This window comes from Colius striatus, chromosome 10, assembly GCF_028858725.1.
Source record: "Colius striatus isolate bColStr4 chromosome 10, bColStr4.1.hap1, whole genome shotgun sequence".
NCBI lineage: Eukaryota > Metazoa > Chordata > Aves > Coliiformes > Coliidae > Colius > Colius striatus.
The window spans coordinates 17297477-17320005 of NC_084768.1; the positions used below are offsets into that span (position 1 = coordinate 17297477).

General features: G+C 38.0%; 1 protein-coding gene across 2 annotated transcripts in view; it reads right to left on the bottom strand.

The window, feature by feature from the left end:
- The window catches only part of DNM3 (dynamin 3), a 162206-nt gene that overhangs the window by 136363 nt on the left and 3314 nt on the right, over positions 1-22529 (bottom strand). For both annotated transcript variants that reach the window (XM_062003460.1, XM_062003459.1), the window contains exons 2-3: positions 9206-9279; positions 1307-1456 (exon numbers count right to left, since the gene is read on the bottom strand). In XM_062003460.1, coding sequence (XP_061859444.1) covers positions 1307-1456; positions 9206-9279 — 224 coding nt within the window. The remainder of the gene's footprint in view (positions 1-1306; positions 1457-9205; positions 9280-22529) is intronic.

Sequence of the window (22529 nt, forward strand, 5' to 3'; positions counted from 1 at the left end):
ACAGACAACAGACTATTCCCAAAATGAGCTTTTTTGTTTCATAGAGTCCTCTGACCATGCTTTCAACTGGGTCTTCAATTAAGAAATATTTTTTTTAAAGTCAATAGCTAACTTACACAGCAAAACTGCTGTTAAGGGGGTTTGGAATATGTTGTTACTTGGGTTTTTTTACTCAGTAACTTCTTAGGAAAAGTAAGAAACATGAAAAAGTTCATCCATTAAGAAAATCTGGTTTGCTCTGGCATGATTTCCCCCATACAGGCCACAATACCAATTGGAAGCATTCTGTGTTGTTCAGCCAGTACCCAGGTAACAGAGTATCCTTCAGACAAATGAGAAAAATGAGCTTCATATACAAAAGACATACTAGAACTGTATTTGGGGTGTCACTTTCTCCTGGAGCCAGTGTGTAGAACAAACAAGCTTTAAGGCAGGGCATTTAGTTCAGGCACCTCTCCAGTTGGCTATGCCACATCTGTATAGCAGAGAAGGGCTGAAGGGCATATGTAAGAGCCAAAGCTGCTTATGGTATTTCAAAGGGACATTTGGCATCTCTTTAATTATCTCTCCTCTTATTTTAATCTTTGTTTGATCTTTAATTCACAATGAAGACATTGGATGAGGTGATTAGAAAAATAAACTGCCTCAGTCAAACATTTCACTTTTTTCCTGTACCCAAGACAGATTAAATGCAAAACATTTTCTCTAGATTGCCTTCATTAAATTGGGCAGATGGCAAGCAGAGGAACTAACTTTGATCTATCCTGAGGGTCTACAACAGAAAGCAGCTTCAAACACTATTATTATCTATATATATATATTTTAGTGACAGTAAACAACAAACACACAATAGAGTAGGAAAACAGAATGAGTTTCTAGATCACTGATCAGGGAATCCATCTGGAGGATAGAAAAAAGAAGTTTTGCCACTAAGTCTCCCATCTATTATCTGTCTTTATCAGTGAACTATTACTATCTAATGGTAGATGTAATGGGGAGAGCGGCTTCATTCTGATGTAGAGTGAGAGTATTTTCTAAACCATGAGAATTATTAAAGGGGACAGAGTCTGTTTCCACCCAGCTCTAGTGGCAACAGCTCTCCACCATGGAGTGGGTTCGTAATACAAGAGAAGTTGGGGCTTTTTCCACCTACATATCCACTTTTGGTTGAACTCCTCAGAAGCTTTTCTGTCACAGATGAATTTTGATTAAACAATGAGAACATATACAAAGGGAGACCACTAGACAGAGAGAGATACAAAATATGTTACACAACAGAAATATAAAGTAGAATTATTTTACCTACCATGTGGAGAATATATTCTTAAATTAATAGGAATTGACGAGATGCCTTTGTTCACTCCTGTTATTCTATCTGTCTCAACTTCAATCTCCTGACGAACCTCATCAAAATCTGTAAATTTCCTCCCTTTGCAGTGTAGAAATTCAGCATACTCTGTGAAAAATGCCAATAACAACTCTTTATTTCATAGGCTTATACACTTTGACACCCACTCTCAAACCCCCGGTGTTCTTCAGATGCATATGCACAAAAGCATGTCGTCATGGGTATCAGGAAAGCATTATATCTGAGCACATGCTACCGATATGACCGCACAGATGAAAACCAGTCTACAAGAAGAAAGCATTAGTTACAAAGTCAAGCAGACTACACGTGATTTACTGTTTTCATCTTTAGCATGTCATCTTGTGGAACAACCTGAAAGATTCAAATAGGTACCATTTGTTTTAACAGAATAAGAAACAGATTGCAAACTAGATTCTGATTTTTCACCTCATTACATTTGCCTGCAATACATTGCTAAATTGAAGTAATTCAAACTCTGTATCATTAAAGATTATTTGCATTTGTTTTCAAAAAACTAGCAAGCTCTGTTACATATGATTTTAACAAAATAGTTCTGTATGTTTTTACAAGTTCATCATGAAAATAAGATCACTTAAAACCCTGTAACTTATTTTTTCCTATGCTTTTATGATTTGATTTGTAACAATGTTATATTGGTACTAAGAATAAAAAGCCATTGTTGAAGAAGGCCATGGGACAAGACATGGAACAGCCCCTAGAAATATAGGAGAGATTTTTTTTTAAAAAAAAACCCATCCCTAACTCATGCCAGGCTGAACTCAACATCTTTCCGAGCATGATAAAGCCTCAAGTCTTTAGCCCATTATTAGAGGTCAGGGATTTACCCAGAGGAGAGATCCAGATATGAAACTCTTCCTCACTTGATTTCCAGGAGAGCTGCTCCAAGCCCACGGCAGTATCCAGCCCAGCACACTCTTTTAAGAGCTATGTCTCCAGCTTGGAGTGTTCTATAAAGGTGTCTCATTAAATTGCAAATCTATAGCTGTATAGACTTAAAATGTTTGCTATAGATTTGCAATTTTATGAGCCACCTTTCTACTTACCAGTCCCTTAGGGAGATGTCACCCAAGCAACAAGTCTTGTTAGCTACAGCCAAGGGTTCCACAAAGGCTCAGAAGGCTTTGAAAAAGAGTGATTTCAAAGCATGCAAATAAATGCCATGAGCTAAAGCATATCATTTCTTTGATGATGGATTAGCTTTTTCTGAACAAAGTCAAATTCAGACAGTTAAATGCATCTATTTAGACCTTAGCAAATCATTCAACACCCCTCCATCAAAGACAGGCAATATCAAATGAGTCTTTGCTCATTCCCCATTTCTCTAGCTTTGCTAACATACTGAAGATACAAAACTTCGGCATTCCACTGCTAATCTTCCAGCAGCAAGGCTAACAAGAAATAGAAGTACCTTGCTATTTTCTCAAATTAAAATCAGAAAATCCTGTCAGTGCAGAGGATGACAAGAAGACTGCAGCAGGAGAGATTAGAAACACTGAAAAACAGTGTAGATCTAATGAAAGAAATGTCAGGTTCTGCTCTTAGGAGCCAATAAAATGGTTAATTACAAGAGTGGACACTCATACTAAGAGGAGAGAAAGTATTCTTTTTGATCCAGTAATCTTTCACACCCTTGAAACCTTTTGTTTGTAGAAGAAACACATCTCTTCTTCCAGCAGTCTTCTACAGACCATACTTTCTAAACTTGCAATTGCTCACACAGCTACCCTTCAGGCATTTTTCTTAAAGCTAAAGAAACAGAGCTCTCATCAAGGTCTTTCAAGGACTCAAAAAACATGGAAGAACTGCTTTCAAGACTGCATCTCTGTTGATGCATCTTGTACAATATTTACTTCTATATTTTACAACAGCATGGTATCAGTGAGCTGCGTTCTGATGGAGATCCACTGTGAGCACCAAGGCCTTTTCTGAAAGTCAGCTATCTATTCAAATATTAGCCCTTATCCTAGCTGAACCTTTTCCTACTTTTGGGGTACTTCTCTTCCGTTGCAAGCAATTTGGATTTCAATTCTTCCCCACAGCATATTTCAAAGTCTAGTTGGCATTTGCCAAATACAAACTTAATAAACACACTCTGCTCTGTTATCCTATCAGTAATACAAAATATAGAATGTAACTTAGAGGGATATCCCTTCCAATCTCAACTGCTGTGTATCTATCTTATAGGAGTCATTTCTAGATCGTATTTCCTGAGATTGTTATACTAAAAAATGTAAGATAATTTAAAAGCCTTTACTGTTCCCAAGACACCTACCACACCTTTATTTACAAGTCTGCTACCCTGTAATATAAAAAATTACTTATATGGAGGATTTTTTTCCCCTTGATGAATTCGTGTTCATCTCAAAGACCTTTCAGATTGTTCGTTAGTAACTAATTAGATTTCTTTTTTCTAAAGGTGAACTTTGATTTTTCTGTCACTTTTCTTTATTATCTTTGTGAAGATGGGCAAATATAGAGCCAGTTTTCAGTCTTTTAATGAGGGCATTCCATCTTTCCTGATGTCAGTAAGCATCAACCTGGCACCAGGGAAACAAAACCACTTCAAAACCAAGTACTCATGGGTATGACTAACTTGTCCCAATACAAGCTGAAGTTCAAACCCTGTTTGAAGGCACTGAGCCTCAAATCCGTGCTACCAGACCTCAGCAGCCACTGCTGGTCACCTGAGGTTACTCTAAGCACTGTTTCTACTACACACACAGAGATAGCAGCAGCAGGAAGATATGCAGGCTCTGCAATCTTATACTAATGGCTTAAACTCAAGTTTCAGATCATCAGTACTACCCTTCTCCCAGCAGATCAGTCCAGTTTGGATGATGAGCCTTCCACTATCTCAGGAAGGGGTCATCAGTCACTACCTTTTCCCCATGGTGATGACAAGTTTTAGCTTTTGGGGTATGCACCTCCCACTTTTTTCCTGGTCTCTGCAGCACTCCTGTTTATCACCTCAATCAGCAGCTGCCAGAGAGTGGGATCCAAAAAACAGCAGCCACTGCCTTCCTTTCCCACCTGCAAAGTGCCCAATCTCTCCCCTACTATTGGCACTGTGGCACCCTTCTAGTTTTTGTCCTTGAAGACCTCCAAATGCCTTCCTGCTGATGGAGTCTCTGAGATCACTGGTGTTAACTGAAATTAACAAATGTTTCACTTTCTGTTTGAGGATTGGTTTTGCCACCAGATGGCAATAAAAGATGGGTATGTGTGAGGAGTAGTCTCACAACAAGAAATACTTGCATTAAAGCTCAGCAACTTCAACACAAGAGTGAGTCTGCAAGACTCCAGAAAAAAACCAGAATGTCTTTTGAACCTTATGGTAATACATTTTCCACTTGGTGTTCTAAACAAAATAACTGAAACAAATGTGTGTATTACACATATGACTCATTCTTCTAAAAACGTCCAGCTCAGAAATGATTTTCAAAATTTCTTAATCTACTACTACTTTAGCAAAGAAAACAAAGCAAGACCTTGATCTAAATTTCTTAAAAAAAAAAACATAAAAATGAGAAAAATAAGATCTCTCAGCTCTAGGAGAGTTAACACGTAACTGACAATGAGATTTATTTAACAAGACAATGTATTTTTAACAAACAGAAGACCTACAACAAAGGCTTCATACAAAATCCATGTACATTTTTTGTTTTCATTGCTGTTTAAAAAAAAAAATACCATCCAGGCTCAAGAAATCTAGATAATTATTTCACTTCCACAGGCAGGAGAAAAGATAAGAGGAAGAACAGATTGCCAAATGTTATACACAATGTGTGGAAACAGAAAAAACCTCAAACAAATAAAAATCAAAAAACAAAATCAAACCCCTTCTCAGGCATTCCAAGTCATTACCAAAAGCTTACTCAGCAGCAGCATTTAAACTATTAATTTCTACAAAAAGTATTTCATTTTACTGATGTATAATATGAAAGAATTCTCAAGTTAGGAAGGATACTGAAAGTTGTGGAACAATAACCTGTGTTTAAGAAACAAGTTTTAACATATAAATTAAGGTATATCAACTCAAAGGAAGAAAAACCCACCAGCTTCCTAGCCCTCCTTTAAGAAATTATAGTAGCACATAACATAGCTCCAAGTTAGCATGCTGACTGGCAAAATTTGCAGAGAAATTAAATGTAACTAATGTACTTACACAAAATTCAGTTATGTTGCTCCAAGACTACCGAACAATAACACATACTTTAAATTCTTGTCCCAGCTCACCTGTGTGACATTTCTACCTTAAGACACAAAGAGACTGGGGGGAAAAAAAACACCAAAAACACACCATCTTTCTAAAAGCACAACTACTGTACTATGTAACTCATTTGTCCTCCTAAAAAAGAACTGTGAGTAAATGAGAGACCAGCACTCTACACTTACTGGTAACTGCTGAAATATCTCTACAGCTTAGCATTTAAAACAAATGCTGTCTGGCAAGAAGGAATAAGGTACCTGTGTCTTACATAGCAATAGTCAAATACTGAAAAAACTAGCATGACATCAGCCTCAGAAAATAAAGTGCCCTCACATTCAACTTCTCATCCAGGAAAAAGGCTGGTGGGATTCCTCCCGTGGACGTCCCTCATTTATCACAACTGTCTTGCCTGCCTTGTAAAACCTGAAGTTTGCCCTCAGCTCCCTGCTGTCCACACCTCACTGGACTGCATCTTCTCAGATGGGACTATTTTCTTCAGAACCATTCTCTATTCTGACCTCCTTCACGGACTAGTAACAAGGAAGGCACTAGAGTCTTGTTAGACCTTACAGTAGACATTCCGAAAGGCATGGGATTGCTTGAGACCAAATGCAGTGACCAGACAGAATATCAAGCTGCACCTGGGGTTGCTTAGCATGCTTGGTGGGAACTTATTTTCAGTTGCGACTTCTCAGTAGTCAACAAAGTTACTTTATCAGAATTCAGGCCTGTTTATTACAGAACAAAGACTGCATGCTTATTTGGTTCAGTTCTCTCTGCCAGCAAGACACCATACATGCCATTTTTCTTCAGTAGTAGAGGAGCGACTGAACCAAAAACATGAGATGAAGAGTAAAAACGAAAATTTGTGACCCTACCTACATAGGACTGACAATGAACTCCTTCAGAACAACTAATGAGTATCAGCCTCTTACTACAGGGAGAAAGCCACCTTGGAGCCTCAAAATATTTAAAAGAGAGAATTTTTAAAATATTTTTCCCCTCTGTCCTCCAGCCAGTATAGTAACTTACTGCATACAAGCTACATTTACAATTTCATTTGAAGTGCAGCTGGAGGCTCTTTTAAGACTGCCCAAGTGGTATACTCAAGAACAAGTCAGAACTCTTCAGGGGACTGTAAATTATTTTTAACATCCATGTGTTGACTTAGTCTATGCTACTAGCTATTTCTCACATTATCAAACTCAGAGGAAAACAGTCACAACTACTAAAGACTGACTTGTTGGTTGCAATATTCAATTAAAACCTTTGCTTTTGCATCAAAGATTTCAGTAGAGTATAGTATCTGCATGAATATGGAAGTAAAAATGGCATAAAGCCATTTAGGAATTGTACTGTTCCCACTAAAATATGTCAGTGATTAAGGGAGGCCAACAGGTTACTACGAAATAGCTTTGTACTAATTACATGCATCTTTAAAAAAAACAGGAAACAAACAAAATTCTAAAGAAAATATTCCACATGTCATGAGATCAATTTCTTAATACTGAATTGTTTCATGTTACCTCTTGCATATTTGCAGAGGTAACAGCTCTTTACCCAGATGTGTCAGATCTTTCAGATGTTGGAGGGTCCCTGAAAACTCCTCACAACCAAATCCTGCTGCACTCTTCCATGACATGTCCAATACTAACAAGTGTTCAAAAGTTTCCACTTGCTCAGGTGTGCACAAACGCCACAGTGGCTAATCTTTACCTCTTACTGCATTGATTCAAAGTTAAATGAAGCTTTAATATTCCCTGTAAATCACATCCAAAAAGATTCTCAGTCAGTTTCAAAGTGCTGGCAAAATATCTTGCAGTCATCTCTGCACATGTATACAGAAAGTGAGTCCTCCCTCCCGAGGAATACTGTAAAATTAAGAATAGTTATAAAAGACTCAAGAAAGTTCCTAGGATTGGAGATCAGTTAAGCTTGTAAGAGCGGCAAAAACCTGATACAGTCCTGTAATTACCTTCTATAACATTTTAGAAATTATGGACTTGATAAACATCAGTCCAGCATCTGCTTCCTGTACAAGAACACTGTGCTTCTCTAAGCAGTTTTATTTTCTTTTTTGAAAAATTAGTTCAGAAAGATAAAGGTGGCTTAGAAGACAGAGCTACTTGGAGTTTCACCACCAAAAACAACAGCAGCAGAACAAAGTTTAAAGGACATAACAAAATGATTAAAGCTTGCATTTTAAAGGTCTTGGCACCTAATACCAAATAACAAATAAACAGCATTTCCCAAAGGGAGAAAAATGTTTTGACATCCAGGAAACACAAAATTAGGCTGAAGCTCAACTCTCCAGAACCTTCAAAGTTTTTGTTGTGATATTCAGGTTGTGATTCTCCATAACTAGGCTTTATTCATGCATTTCTGCATGTTCTGTCAGAGATCCAACAAGAGATATGCAGAAATGGGAAGTGTTCATAAACTAAAACAAACTTCATCTTTTAATATATATAAAGCATTATAAGCATATTACACACTTGCAAATCCTAAATTTTCTAAGCTGAGCATACAGAAACACTGTATTCCACAGTTCTTCCTTTCTCTTACATAGTATAAATCCTATGGAAAAACTCATACAAGCACTGAAAGTATGAATGTGCTTTAAAAGCAGTAATTCAGGAAAAAAAAATGGATCCTGGGCAGACTGAAGTCTCCTTTCCTGATGAACAACAAAAAGATCTTCCAGGAAAAAATGTACACAAAAAGTTAACTACACCTCACACACAGGGACAGACTAAAGTTCTACAGGCAGCTTCAATTTTGTTTCTTTCTGAGTTTCATCATGTTCCATAATTTAAAGAGCATTTTATTTTTAAATGCTGGTTCGGATGTTATTTAATTTCTTTTTTACTATTTTAAGAAGTCAATAGTAAATCAGTAATTTAGCAGGTTACATTGGTTTAGAAACAACAACAACAAAACAACATTTGAACAATGGAAAACTAGAGCTGCTTTTACATATGCTAGGGAACTGAGCTACACAACAGCAGATTAATTGCCCCTCAGAAGAATAACAAGTGGTGAATTCTCATGAAAGATCTCAATACATCACATAGCTCAATGGTATATACACTGTGTTTTTATTTTTGGTCAGACAAATACACAGTCTGTTCTCCCCCAGTCTACCTTCTGCTCTACTTAGTGCAGTGAGACCAACCAAAAAAGACAAGTCACGAAAACAAGCTGTGTGGAATCAAATCTGTGTGCACTGAAGCAAGAGTTAAAGGTGGAAGTTCAGCAATTTTGATGTGTTAACTAATACAGCTGTAAAGCTGATCAAGAAATGAATAAATCAAAGCTAATTTCTAAACCACTTCATATGTAATTATATTTCTCCACTGCTCCAAGTTTGATCATGGATTATATATATTATATACTATGTGCTCTAGAATCTAGATTTTACTGTTTTCCCATATAAAACGAAATCAGTTGGTCTTGAGCATACACGTTTGAAGCCACAAGCCTTTGTTCCAGACAGTCTAGTTGAAACTTTCTTCACACTGCTTAAGTTTTCCTATCTTTTTCCCCCCCAACGAAGTACATCAGCACTTTTTCCAGGCATTGAACGAAAAAGAGAGAGAGGTTACCTGTTTTGGCAGTGATGAGTTGCAGGACCAATGGTCGTCTTGTTACAATTCCAGAACCTCGTGGAAGAAAATCCCTAGAAACATTAAAAAAAAATAGTTACTTTCCAGAAAGCACTGTCCAGTTATCCAAGATACTGGACTATTTTGGATCTTCCTCTACACCTCCAGCTGCAATGATAACGGAAAGTTGGCAAGGGAGGATTTACACAAAACACTGGTATAAAGCAGGGTTGTTAATTTTGTTCAAGATAGCACTAAGTCACTAAATGAATAAATATTAAAACTACTGTCTTGGGGCATTATCAATTCTCTTTCTTTATGACCATCATATATAACATCTCAAAATTCATCTTCCATAGTTAAGAGTACCTGAAGCTATGCCCACATTTATCAGGTCTCTAAATACATGTGTCCTCATCCTACGGTTGATTTGAAGAGGATATGGCCATATGAAGACATGTACTCACACACTTAACTCCAGTCAGTTAATCCCCAAATAATTTTTCCAGCAACTTTTGAGTGAAAGCTGAACCCTAGAAGGATAGCAGGAGGGAGTGTCCTTGGACCAGAAAGCAAGCAATGAAGAAGGACAGCAACTCTATCATATCATTATGCATCCCATGATCTGTTCCATGCTTCCAAAGACAGGCAGACAGCTCATGCAATGAAACCCTAGAAAAATTTTGAACTGATAGTTGCAAAACCAACCATTAGAAACTCAAACCAGATTTTTTTTTCCTCTCAAGGTCTTCTCCAGTTGCCATATCTATTAAACTCTTACAGATCTTGAGATAAAGTTCAGTGAAAGGCTTTGAAGAGTGCTTCTTTCAAATAAGCATCTTGAGAGGAATCACCTTCAGAGTATCTTCAGCTTCACAATCAACTTAAGCTCATCAAAATCCTCCCCTCTTTCCTTCCCTGCCACAGATGCTGAATCACCCTCTTGCCTGCCTTAGCAGCATTGCTAAGTCATCTCTGAGGCTCAGGTGAAAAGCAGTGCAGCAAATGGTTAGAGCACAAATCTTCAGTCAAATCACAGAGCTGACCTGGGTGACTGTGTTGTCACTTGTGCTAGTGCCAACACAAAGGGTGAGGCAAGGAATGTGCAGTTTGAAAGAGTGGAAAGAATGACAGAGGAGTCAAAGGAAGAAAGATATAGCCCTACAGCCTTTTAAAATAACTGCTTAGATGAATCTGCTCAAGCTACTTGAGAAACTACATCTTACCTATAATCACTGCATATCTTCATACTGATTTTGTTGTACTTAACATGCCTGATTTTAGCAAGTTCCTTTAAGGCAGCAAGCAGGTTCATTTTAGGCAGCAAGGCAGTACACAAAGCTACAAGGTTTAAAATAAGCCTACAGGGTACATCCATGAGAAGTAAAACACACAAATATTTCATCAAACTTCAAGATATTAATTGTGCAAATCAGAAGGTATTAGAACTGAAGAGTCCCAGGTCAAAACAGGCTGAGGAATGCAACAACAGTGAACTTCATTCCACAAGGACCCTTACCAACAATGCTCTGGCAGCCTGCATAAGAGAAATATGGCAACTCTAACTATGATATAAGCTCTGGAGATTTCCTTCCCAACCTAACATCTAGACACAAAAATACAATTTAAAAAAAAACACAAAAAAACCCCCACAAAATAATCCCACAAAATCACATAAGTAAGAAATTCTAAGGCTTTGAGGAACAAGACTGGCTGTCAGCTGTGCCTCATACCACTTGAGGAGTCCCCAACATTTTTAATGAAACAAGGTTAATTTCTAGATAAAACAAAAGTCTCACTTTCTCAGTATTTGCTAATGTGTGCTTACAGTGTGATTACTCTGCAAGCTAGAGCTAAAGCACACTATACAAGAAGAGGCTGTTCAAACACAAAGTAGCTCATCAACTTCTGTACTGGAATTCAGGCAAATATACTGGAAAAATACTGGAATCCTGGCAAAAATGGTGGTGCTATCTAGTCTAACATAAGGTGTCCCTGACCCTGGGTGGTGAGGCACAGGGACTGGCTGCCCAGAGACGCAGTGGATGCCCCTTCCCTGGAAGTGTTCAAGGCCAGGTTAGATGGCACTTCAAGCAATCTGCTCTAGTGGAAAGTGTCCCTGCCCACAGCAGGGACATAGAGGTTCTATGATTCTGTGAAAAGTACAGTTAATTAGGAATTCAAGTAACCTCTGAAACAGATAATGCAAAAACTTCACACACTCACTTATATCTGTTGCGATGTTTCACAACCTTTGAGATGGCAAGAGGACACAAGAACTAGATTAGAGAAATGCTGAAGGCCTTCAAAAGGTCTACCAGTATTTCAGTACCTATGTGTGTAGAGAAAGCTGCATCTCAGGGATGAGAAAATATCAGTATAAGGACTTACTCATTTTTCTGTATGCACTGAAATTAGTGTAGTTCAGAATACAGAAAATACCTATTGAGATAACAGCTTCATACTTTGATTTTCAAGCATTTCAGACCTTATTTCTAAAAAATTAAATAAATCATTTTTTCCAACAGGAAGTTAAAAGAAATTGCCATTCAGGACAAACTGATCACACAAAACAGAGTCCTCTAAAGCACCACAATTCTTCAGGGAGTCAAAGACTGAAGAGACTTAATTGATTTTCTGCTTCACACTAAGAACATTCAGAGATAAAGAGCACTGCATTAATGCAACTCCCTAGTTACAGAACACCGACTTTGCCTCAACAGCAACATTAGACAGAAATGTACAACAATTTCCTTCAGAATGTTCTCTTAATATGTCCAAAATAGATGGCATTTGATAGCTCCCCTCTATCAAACTGAACTATTGTCTAAAAGCCCATCATCTGTTCAAGCACCAGCAGAGAGCAGTTCTTGCTCAGTGAGAGGGCAAGCTGTGCTGATCACATAACCAGCTAAACAGCGTGTAACATAAGGCTTCTGCTTCAGAGGTACAGTTTAAAGAGGAAAAAAAATGACAGAAAGAATGAGAATTAAAAAGGGTTCATGGGTAGAGTTCAGGAGAAAACTCACCCCCCCCCCCAACTCCTGAATGTGTATTTTACCTCTGTGAAAGAAACATCAACCTCAATCAATCAATCTACCCCCACAAGAACAGTAGGTTGGTTTGTTTAGGGTTTTACATAAATAAATAAATAAATGGATGGTTTTTAAATTTCTGGCAATAGCATCTGTGCACTTTCCTTGCACAGCCCAAATCAGATGCCACAAACAAATATCCCTACCTCGAAAAAAAAAATTATTTAAACACAAACAGAAATGTAGGGACATCTGAGCTGTAACTTGCACCTTTTTTTTTTCTTTTTAAAGAAAAACCACATAGTATCACGTTACAACTCTAGCAGCAAGGGTATCAGATTAAATACTGTACAATTGCTTCTGCAGAAATGCCTATTTCAACATCCACAAGACAGGATGCAGATCATCTCCCCACTCCTCAATATGGAAAACTTTCTACACAGGGCTTGTTTGTGGTGCTGGAAAAAAAAACCCAGTGGTGGGATTAGGAACAGCCCTACAGTCTCATTTTTCTCCTGAAACACCTACCAAAATAAAATGTTTCTTAAAGGAGAAAGAAAACAAAACCTGCAGCAGCAAGAAATAAAGTAGGACTGGACATAGCTGAGCTACAAAGGTTCCTTCTGATCAAAAACACGATGCCTCTAAGCGTCCAGGTGACACATTTAATATTCTTCACAGGACAGGTTTCAGTTACTTTTCCAAATCTTTTGGTCAGTATGTACAGATATGACTAGTGAAAGCTGGGGAAAAAACTCATTTGAGTTAAAGAAGCTGCAAAGAAATCTGTCTAGAAAAAAAGGATGTGCCTCAGAAACTGTGCACAAAGACACTGACAAGGAAGAGCAACGGCTGCCTTCTGTAGTGAGAGAAGTGCACAACTGTGAGACTAAATAACATGCTGCAGGAAACAAGAATTAAATGTATTGGGCAAGAATAAAGCTGGGAATGAAAGATATGCACCTTTAGAAAACATGCATCCTACATTAAAGAACAAACTACTTCTACATCATTCTTTTCAGCAAAAGCTACTCTGCTGACACAGCTATACCATCTCAAGAGCAACGCTGCTGTGACAGGACAGCCTGGAGACCAGCAGCAAAGCTGTCCAGGGTTGCCTAGCCAGCACTGAATACATTAAATGCAAGTAAGATGCCATCAGCCAGGTGTTCCAGAATATCACTTCAATAACTCTTCAATCTCAAAATGCATGCATCCATTGGAACACAAATATTTTCAAGCACAAAAATATTTTTGGGGACAAGTAATTTTTATGCTAAAAACTATAAAATTACTCATGTCTTACTGTACAATGTAAACAGTGCTATCCTCACTCTCTAGTACATTTCCAGGATCAGAGATCTGGACTAAATGTTTGTTTAAAGTGTAAGAGTAACAGAAGTTAGTTTGAATTTGACTTGCAAAACACAGGTCTCAAAAATCCACGTCACGGAATAGTGAAAGATGTTTTCAATGGCTGTACCAATACCTTTGCAATTTACAATAACAAGACAGTTAGGGGTCTGGTCTTTGCTACAGTAGAAGACTTTATTGGAAGGGGGGAAAAAGCAAGGAAAAAATAGATTTTGTCTTTCTTTTATCACACAGCCCTCTTCCTGACAGTCAGAAAGCAAATAAGCTGCAAAAGCAGTTAAGAGAATTCATTACAGTGAAGAGTTCCACAGAAGAGACAGGAACATCCTTTCAAATTTCAGAATGGGCAGATACCAATAGTGAAATGCTGACAAGCTAAGTAGACAGAGGCTCCTTCAGTGAGGTTGGCTCACTAATGCAGTGCTATAGCTTACAAAGAAAAGAACACATATAAAACAAACAAAATATAAACATTACTTTAAATTTATATAATATTTATATTTTATATTCTGCCTCCTCTGGAGACATTCAAAGCCCACCTGGATGAGTTCTTGTGTGACCTACTCCAGGTGGTCCTGTTCTGGCAGGGGGGTTGGATTGGATGATCTTTTGGGGTCCCTTTCAACTCTTAAGATTCTGTGATAATGTGTTCCAAGGGGATTTCCAGCTAGGGGAAGAGTTTTCATTTAGGAGCTCTCTATCACACAAGCAGTATTTATCATGTTTAAAAAAGAAAAAGACAAAATGAGGCAAAACAGAAGAGTGTGGTGAAGAGTGATGATGCATCCCCACGTAAAACTTAATCCTGGTTTCAAAACAGATAAATCTGCTTTACTTTGCCAGTATAGTACTGAGAAATAAATGTTCTGCACTTCGATCAGTATTACATAGGATAAATGCTGATTAATTTACAGTATTAATATACCAATATAATTAATTCATAGAAAACATCAGGGGAATCCAGGAAATCATGTAATGGAGGAAAATGTCAATGATTACACAGTAACTGCATTAATTAAGGAGCTAGGATCAAGTAAAATCAATAGTGATGAACTATCAAACAAATCAGAAGTCCCTTCAAGGAAAACCCTACACATTTTTCACAACAGGTAAAAACAAGACTGGCTCAGGACACAAGTCATAATTGCTTTATACAGAGGAGCACAAATGACTCATCTAAATTCATCTCATTTTGCCAAACAACATTGGTAATGCTACTTACAAAAGTTTTTCCACTCATCTTCCCTCAAACGCAGACAGGCCATATTCCACGGGCTGCTCATACAAACACTGACTGCTGTGGTAGTGTTCCACACAAGCCTTTATTCCCAACATTTGCTGAATACTGCAACACGGCTTCAATTGCAATAGGAAGCAATTATGCCCAAAGTCAACAGTTTTCCTGGGCTTTTTTCCAACCCAGTGTTTATTGTTTTATTCAACTCCAGCCTGGCACACTAGGAGCACTTGGGGCTTGTACTGACTGCTGAATGGCCATCTCTTGTGCAAAAGAACGCACTGTTGTGCAGAAAACACCTACACCTGTACAGCCAAGCATCTCCCAGTTCTGTGGCATGTGTACAAAAGTACTACAAAAGGCTTTCCTTCTTCCTGTATTTATCATAAATAGTCTCAAAACGCCACAAAAGAATAAAACAGGGAAAAGTATGGTACGGTGTAAGCCTATAGAAGAGAGGCATTAAGAACTTCTAACTTCTTTCCTCAAGTTCACTTAAATCTTTAAGCCCAAACCAGATAATTTATAACTAAAGAACTCTTAATGTCAAAAACATGTCTGAAGATGCACTTGAGCACATGTTCTTTCTCTCTCACATGTTCTTGCTCCTGTGCTCACCGACACCACAGAGATCTCAGCAGAAGATCCTTCATGCACTTCTGTTCATTACAAAGCAAGGTACATCCAAGCAGTAGGAAGTGTGCTTTTGATTTAAGCAGAGGCTTTCTTAGGAATTGGATTCATAAAGTCGAGTGAAGCACTTTCTCAAAGGAGGTTTGTCATCACTGACTCTAGACATCCATCTATTTATTCTTCCTTAGCAACTTTGGAAGCACAGTTCCTCTACCCTCCAAATGACAGTACAAAGGTAACCTCAGGATGCATTTTTGAGAAGTCACAAAAGCTTTAAGACACTATCTTTGTTGTGCATTGATGTTTTCAACCACATAACCTTTCTCTCTTGTTTTCCTGTAATACAGTAGTATATACATCACTTTCTATATCACATTGATACTTGGCTATATATGCTCTTCCACATTAGCTCAAAATACAGAGATCAATGCTTATTATCAGTCACCACTTTCTCTCTCACCTCCTTTCATTAGTTACAGAAGAGTAAATGCCTTTTGGTTTGGCACAATGTCTGTCAATCAAGCAAGCCTCTCAGCTTTGTTCAATGGCTGCAAAATCTCAGTCTAACATAATAGGGCTTACACAAACATGTACAAAATAATTAATTGTCTTTATTGAAGACCAGTGACACCTATCTTAATTAGGCCTTCTTAGCAAGCTAAATGCATTAACAGACTGTGGATTTTTAGTCATCTCAGATACATTGGGTCCTAAAGCTCAATGTTAGTCTTTCCAGGGTTCTTTGTAAACCACACAGCGTAGACACTGGCATCCTTGTCATGACACTTTAGTGTTTTAATTCAAGTTCTCTAATGACATTTGGACTCAGTTTGTAGGAACCATTCTTTCAAGCTATTTTCATTCACCTGCTGATTCAAAACAGGAGTAGTTACTAGACATTGCAGCCCACGCAGTTTGGGCATGTCTTTAGGGGGAATTAACCAATTACCAAGACATTCTAGGGCTATTAATTATCTCTCCCTTTCAAGTAAGGCAGATATACTTGGTGACTCTGAGAAGCTATTTTCCAGCCCAGTGGTGTCCTTTGTCATCGCTGCTGAACTACTGGAACTGAACAGGCAAAGTAGGAACCCCCAAGTTTTCCTGTCTATCGCTTTCAGGCAAACACACAAGTTTAATAATAAATCAATCAATCAATCTTGAAACTCTTACACAGCACTACAACCTAGCAGCCAAAATGTCTCTTTGGGTCTCCCTCCAGTCCTTTATGGAGTGGAGGCCAACTATACAAAATTCCAGAGGGGAATGGTATAAAAAAATCCACCCAAACAGATCTAATCATGGGAATATGGTGAACACTGATTCTAAAGGTGAGAAATAAGGTATTTTTGAAAAGCCCTTGAAGGGATGGAAAGACATTTCGGTGACACTAGTTGGGTACCTCCATAACAACTAAGTTCAGTGACAATATTAAGACACCACTAAGGTGAGAAAGCAAACATTAGTATTTCATCTTCATGCAGAAAACTAGAGGCAGAGCAGGCTTAAAAAGTACTGTCATTATACTTCTCTTGTATCTAGATGATGCTTTCTTTAAGTAGCAGCAGCATTTCTTCTTAAAAAGCAGCAACAAATTTTTACATCCTCCCCATTAAATATTACAGGGGTATGAGAAAAATCAGTGCCAAAAATTAGTCTAGTCCCAGTGACAGCGTCTTCCACTAAACATGACTATAAACAGCAGTTTCTACAAAGTAGGGGATATCTGAACAGAAGCCTAGAAAGGCACAGACCATTATTAGTATCCCAAATCTAATCTCATATTTTGACAACGGTCAGAGTACCTCACATTGCATTTCTGCACAGAAAAAGGCAATCCTGGTCACTGAACCAAAGGAAGGAAATGCACTTCCTAGTATTAAAAACCCCCAAACCTTCTATCGTGTAAAAGATATTTTAGCAACTCACTAATGTTTATAGGACTGAAAGCTTGCCATACACAGCTAAGAAAACTTGCAAGGCAAAAACACAGAAGTGGTAAGATGAACAGTGCTCTGTTTGCAGTGATTATGCTCAGGCTGTAGGCTTGCTGTATTAACAGATCGAGAAGCTGCCAACGTGCAATCTCCTCAGCAAGCCACTGTATGCATGATGCATCTGTCCTTCCTGGCACGCATCCAAAACTTTGCTGCATCATCCTAATTCCATTTGTGAAAATGCCCTTTTTCCTCTTTCTCTTTTTAAGATTTTACAAAAAGCTTCTGCTATTTCCTGCCAGCGATGCTCTCCAGTTCCAAGTGCGGGTCAGGAGAGAAGAAGCCACAAAACACAAAAAACCCTCCCCAACAATTCTCAGAATTTGTGTGTCAAAAAGAATAAAGCAGACTCTGCAGGATAACTGTAGTCTCCCTAATCAGATATGTTTGCTCTTAGGACTAATTTGCATAGGATGTTGGGTTATAAAAGCCCATCCATTCTCAGGATGAATACTAATGCATCAAGATTCTGTATCTCAACACAAGAAAAGAACAAAAATTCTTTACTCACTTTAAATTGTTGTCAGTGCTCTAAACAGAAGTTGGGTTGTTTGGGGTTTTTGTCACTTACATCTGCCAAATACTATTAACAACGTTTCTTTAGAAAAGATTTTATTTAAAAGTTTCCCTACATAATAAAATGATACAAACAGGAAAAATAAATCTGATTGAAAGGATCAGAAAGAAAACAACATGTCCCCAGCACTGCAGGCACAAGAGCTACGTGAAGCTAACAACTATGTAATTACTTGCATTTCGCAAATAATTCACATCTGAATAATGTCATGAAAAAACTTTCAGATATTGCAAATTTCAGTGTTGTCACTGAGAACCCAGACAAAATAAGCTCCTGCCCTTCCCCTCAAATCACACTGTCCTCAGTTCAGATCTAGCTACATAGACTTTTTAAACAGGGGTAGAGCATACAATCTGCTATGCCACATCCTAGTCAAGTCCAAAAAACTTTGCCTCTTCAGAACCATCTTGAAAATACATTTATCTTTTTTGTGTGGACAAGATGTCAAACTGTACTATTACTTTTCTTGGTACAGAACAAGCCACTGCAGATTATTCTGCAGAGCTGGATGTAACTGGATTCAATTCTACTGCCTCCAGAATGCATACACAATGGGAACTCCAGTGTACAGACAGCCTAAATTTACAGACAACTACAGAAGGAAGGGGGAAAAGAGGGATGTTTCCAAATCAAGTCTCTCAAACTCATTTTTAGTCATTTTATCCTTTTATCCATTTTAATCTACCCATTTATCCTGCTTTGCGCTTGTAACGTGCAAATTAATATCTTGTCCCTGACAATTTGTCTGTTTAGCTAAATATTGCCATTTAATATCAGCCATGGTCTCCCATCTCTCTGCTCACCAGAAACTGAACTATTACCACAAGAAAATTTTATACTAAAAGTCTGACCAAAACAGTGGTTTCCCCTTGCTGCTTCTCAGAACAGCTGTAATGCTGGAGGGCTCAGCCCGAACTCCTAACGCTTCCCAGTGTATTTCCCAGACCTGATGGACACTGGGGATCAATATCTATTTAGCACCTGAACAAGCCAACACTCAAGGGTTCAACACTGCCTCTGATGTATTATGCTAGTATTTCCTCAGTAGCTTCCAGCTTGGCTGCTGATTTGGAACATGGCTCATTTCATCCACTGTGTTGCAGCAGTGGCTTGAGACATCTTACTGTTCTCGTGCTTGTCACACACAGCCCTGTCTAGTCTCTGCAGGTGAGTTACACACAGACCTTTTTAGAGCATCCTTTACAGCTAAACATCACTGAATATAAGTGTACATTTTAGGCACCTCCACTGTACAGAATAAGCAAAGTACCAAGTGCTTAATCTAGCTTTGATTGTGTCATCTATGAGGGTGGAGATCTAGCCGTATTATAGCATATAGTAAATCTCCCACATATCTGAATAATGAAATCTTAGTGCACAGGAACTAGGATGAAGAAATGTTTTTACTTCAATACCTAGCATGGTATAACACTATAAAAGCTGACATCACTAGACACTTTGGCTGAAAATCTCTCTTATCTACAGCTACAGTCTCCTTTGCAACCCAGAGGCTATCATAGGCAACAGTACTTGGCAGTACATCAAAGCCTAGTATGCAGTTAAATGGGATTTTGCTCCTCTTTAGTTCAATAATGCTGCCTTGTTCATGTCAATGCAACTTGCTGAAGAAAAAGATGCAAGGTCACAGTTAAATAATGCTCATTTCCTGTTCTCAGCATATTTCCACTACAGGCTTTACACTGCAGACACACCGGATTCCCAATACCCGTTACACATGAGCAGAGCAAACGTGAGGAGTTGACAGGCTTCTTTTTACTAGAAGGCCTTATTTTGAATTGCATTCTTTAAAAAAGGAAAGAAAAACCCACCCACAGAAAAAGCAAAAATGGCTTCAGCCCTTCTCTGCTTGCAGTGTAGGCAGGCATTGTTTAAGAAACCCACAAATACTTCAAAGAATAGAATCAATTTGCTCGTTGATCAATTCATGGATAGCAAAACACAAACACTATCTCACTCAGTGACTAAATGGAGGTATAAACTAAACACCAGCAAGGGCCTCTTTTTTGGGAAGAAGCAACACTGCTAATTCTACAGAGCAGAATCCAATACTTAGGTTTGGTGCCACACAGATGCCTAAAGCAGCCATCACACAAAGCAGGGAAATGCATAACAGCAAGGTTTAAACTGCAACCATAGTTATTACACACTGATTTTATGCAAACCTCTTCCTGTGGAAATAGAAGCAACTTAAAAATGAAGGAGTAAGAACCTAAATTGTTATCACATAGACAAGACAGAGCAAAGACTAGAGGTGTACACGTGTCGATACAGATGCATGGAATGTTTAGAAACCAGACTGAGGTCATTCAGTAAACCAGCATCAGAGAACAGTGTCCTTACTTCTGTTTCTCTGCTGCAACTCATATCACCTTCACTCCTTGTGTTCACAGATCTATGTTCAAACCATCGTATTGTTAACATCTGTTTGGAAAGCCTTGTTTTCCATTTCATCTACAAGGGCAAAGAACATAAACTTGAAACATTAGCAGGAGCAATGCCCATGAAGAAACAGCAAGACTAAAACTGTGCTTATTATTTATTGATATATTTCAACACTACAAAATCCCAGGTGTGGGCTCCTTCCTGAAGGCAGTGAGTATTGGGATTCAGAACACTATAGGAAGAGCCTACAGTTTAATTTTCAGGAGTGTCTCCATGTTAAGAAACAGTAAGCTTAGCTTTAAATGGATACCTGTAGTCTGAAAAAAAAAAATAAGAAAAAAAAAACCCCACACAAACCTCTCACCAGATGACTAGTCACCTTTACAATTGATCAGAAGCATGCAGTCACCTTCAGTACCCTGATGAATTGAACTTCCAGGAACAACTACTACTGAATCTGTAATACCTATTGCTCAGAAGGCACTCAGGATCAGACTGGGGGGTTTTTGAGGGTTGCATTTTACAGGGTTCAGAGATTTTTTTTTTTCTGAAGTTTAGGTCCCAAACTTCAAATACCAAGCTTGTGTTCACTGAGCCACTACAATACTCTAATAGTACATAGCACGCCAAAGTTACATTACGATCATATGTACATGTATTCTCACAGGTACACTTTGCAAAATTGTTAATTGTTACTTATTGATTTAGCATCTCTGTAAGCTGCTTGGTAAATTGAACTTAAATGCCAGAATATAAGTCAGAGCTTCCTATACTATGCCTCATAACAGTACATCTTTTATTAAAATACAAGTCTTTTAATTGGCAAAATTTAAATGCCAGAAATAAGAGACATGAATTTTGTAAGTAGTTTTAGAGGAAAACTTTTCTTTTACAAGGGGAGAAGGGAAAATCACTGTATTTGTTTGTATATCTGTTTTTAACTACCCATTTGCTTTACTTTGCATATATCAGTTCAAGACTTGTGATAAAAATTAATTCAAAATCCACAATAGACTTACATTTAAGGACAAAACTAGGCCAGTTACATCCCATCTAAACAGCCGAGTGTGTTCTACAACCTCTAAATGTGAAAATGTATTTGGGGGGGAAACTTCAATGAGCCACTGTCTCTTCTGCTGCCGTTTCTATTTAATGGAATATCCATGAACAATTCTTGCTTTCAGTGAACTAGAGTATTTTCATAATTAGACTAATACACTCAATACAGCTGTACAATGGCTTAATTAGCCAGGAAAAAGGAGTGGCTTATTCTCATTTCCAGAAGATCCTTAAGATAAAAAAAGAATACAGAGCACCACATTTCAGTCTGTATCTCCAACTGCTCAGCTTTCTCATGCCTGTTTCACAAAAGAGGAACGTTTTCTGTAAAAATGTTTCTCTGCTGATGACTAGTAACTAGAAGAATAAAATATCTGTACCAATGTTAACTGTATCTCCTCCAGGAAGCAGGCAATTTAAGTATGTGTCTACTTTGGATAAATTCTCTGCTTCAACAGGCAGCTTTAAAGTCCTTTCTTTTCCCCTAATGACTCAACGCAGGCTTTTCACAAGCGCCATCTCAAGCAACAAAGAATGAGCTAAGCACACACAGAACCATATTTTTTTTTTTAAAGAAGTAACATTAGCACTATGTCATAATAAATAGCTCTACAATATGAGGTGGCTGTAAGACTGTCAAAGCATCTCAGATCAAAAAGCTGTAAAGCTGTATTACAAAAGCAGAGCTCAGGCTCTCAAAATTAAAGCGCTTGTTTGATTATGACAGGCTTACAATCAAGAGTTCACATCTCTTATAAAACAATTATTTGGCCACATGCAGGTTATGTTATATTCTATTAAGCAGGGAAGGAAGTAAAGAGCTTTCAGTTTTGAAATTTAATTATTAATTTGTCACTATTTGTAAGAATAAAATAAGGTTATGATTCAAATCTGGAGAAGGAAGCTCTGATGAGGTAGCTTGCCATCCATCTGTGCCTTAGTTACCTTAAATGCCCATTTGAATATATGAAATAAAAGAAAATGTTTTCTCTCCAAATACAATGTCCAA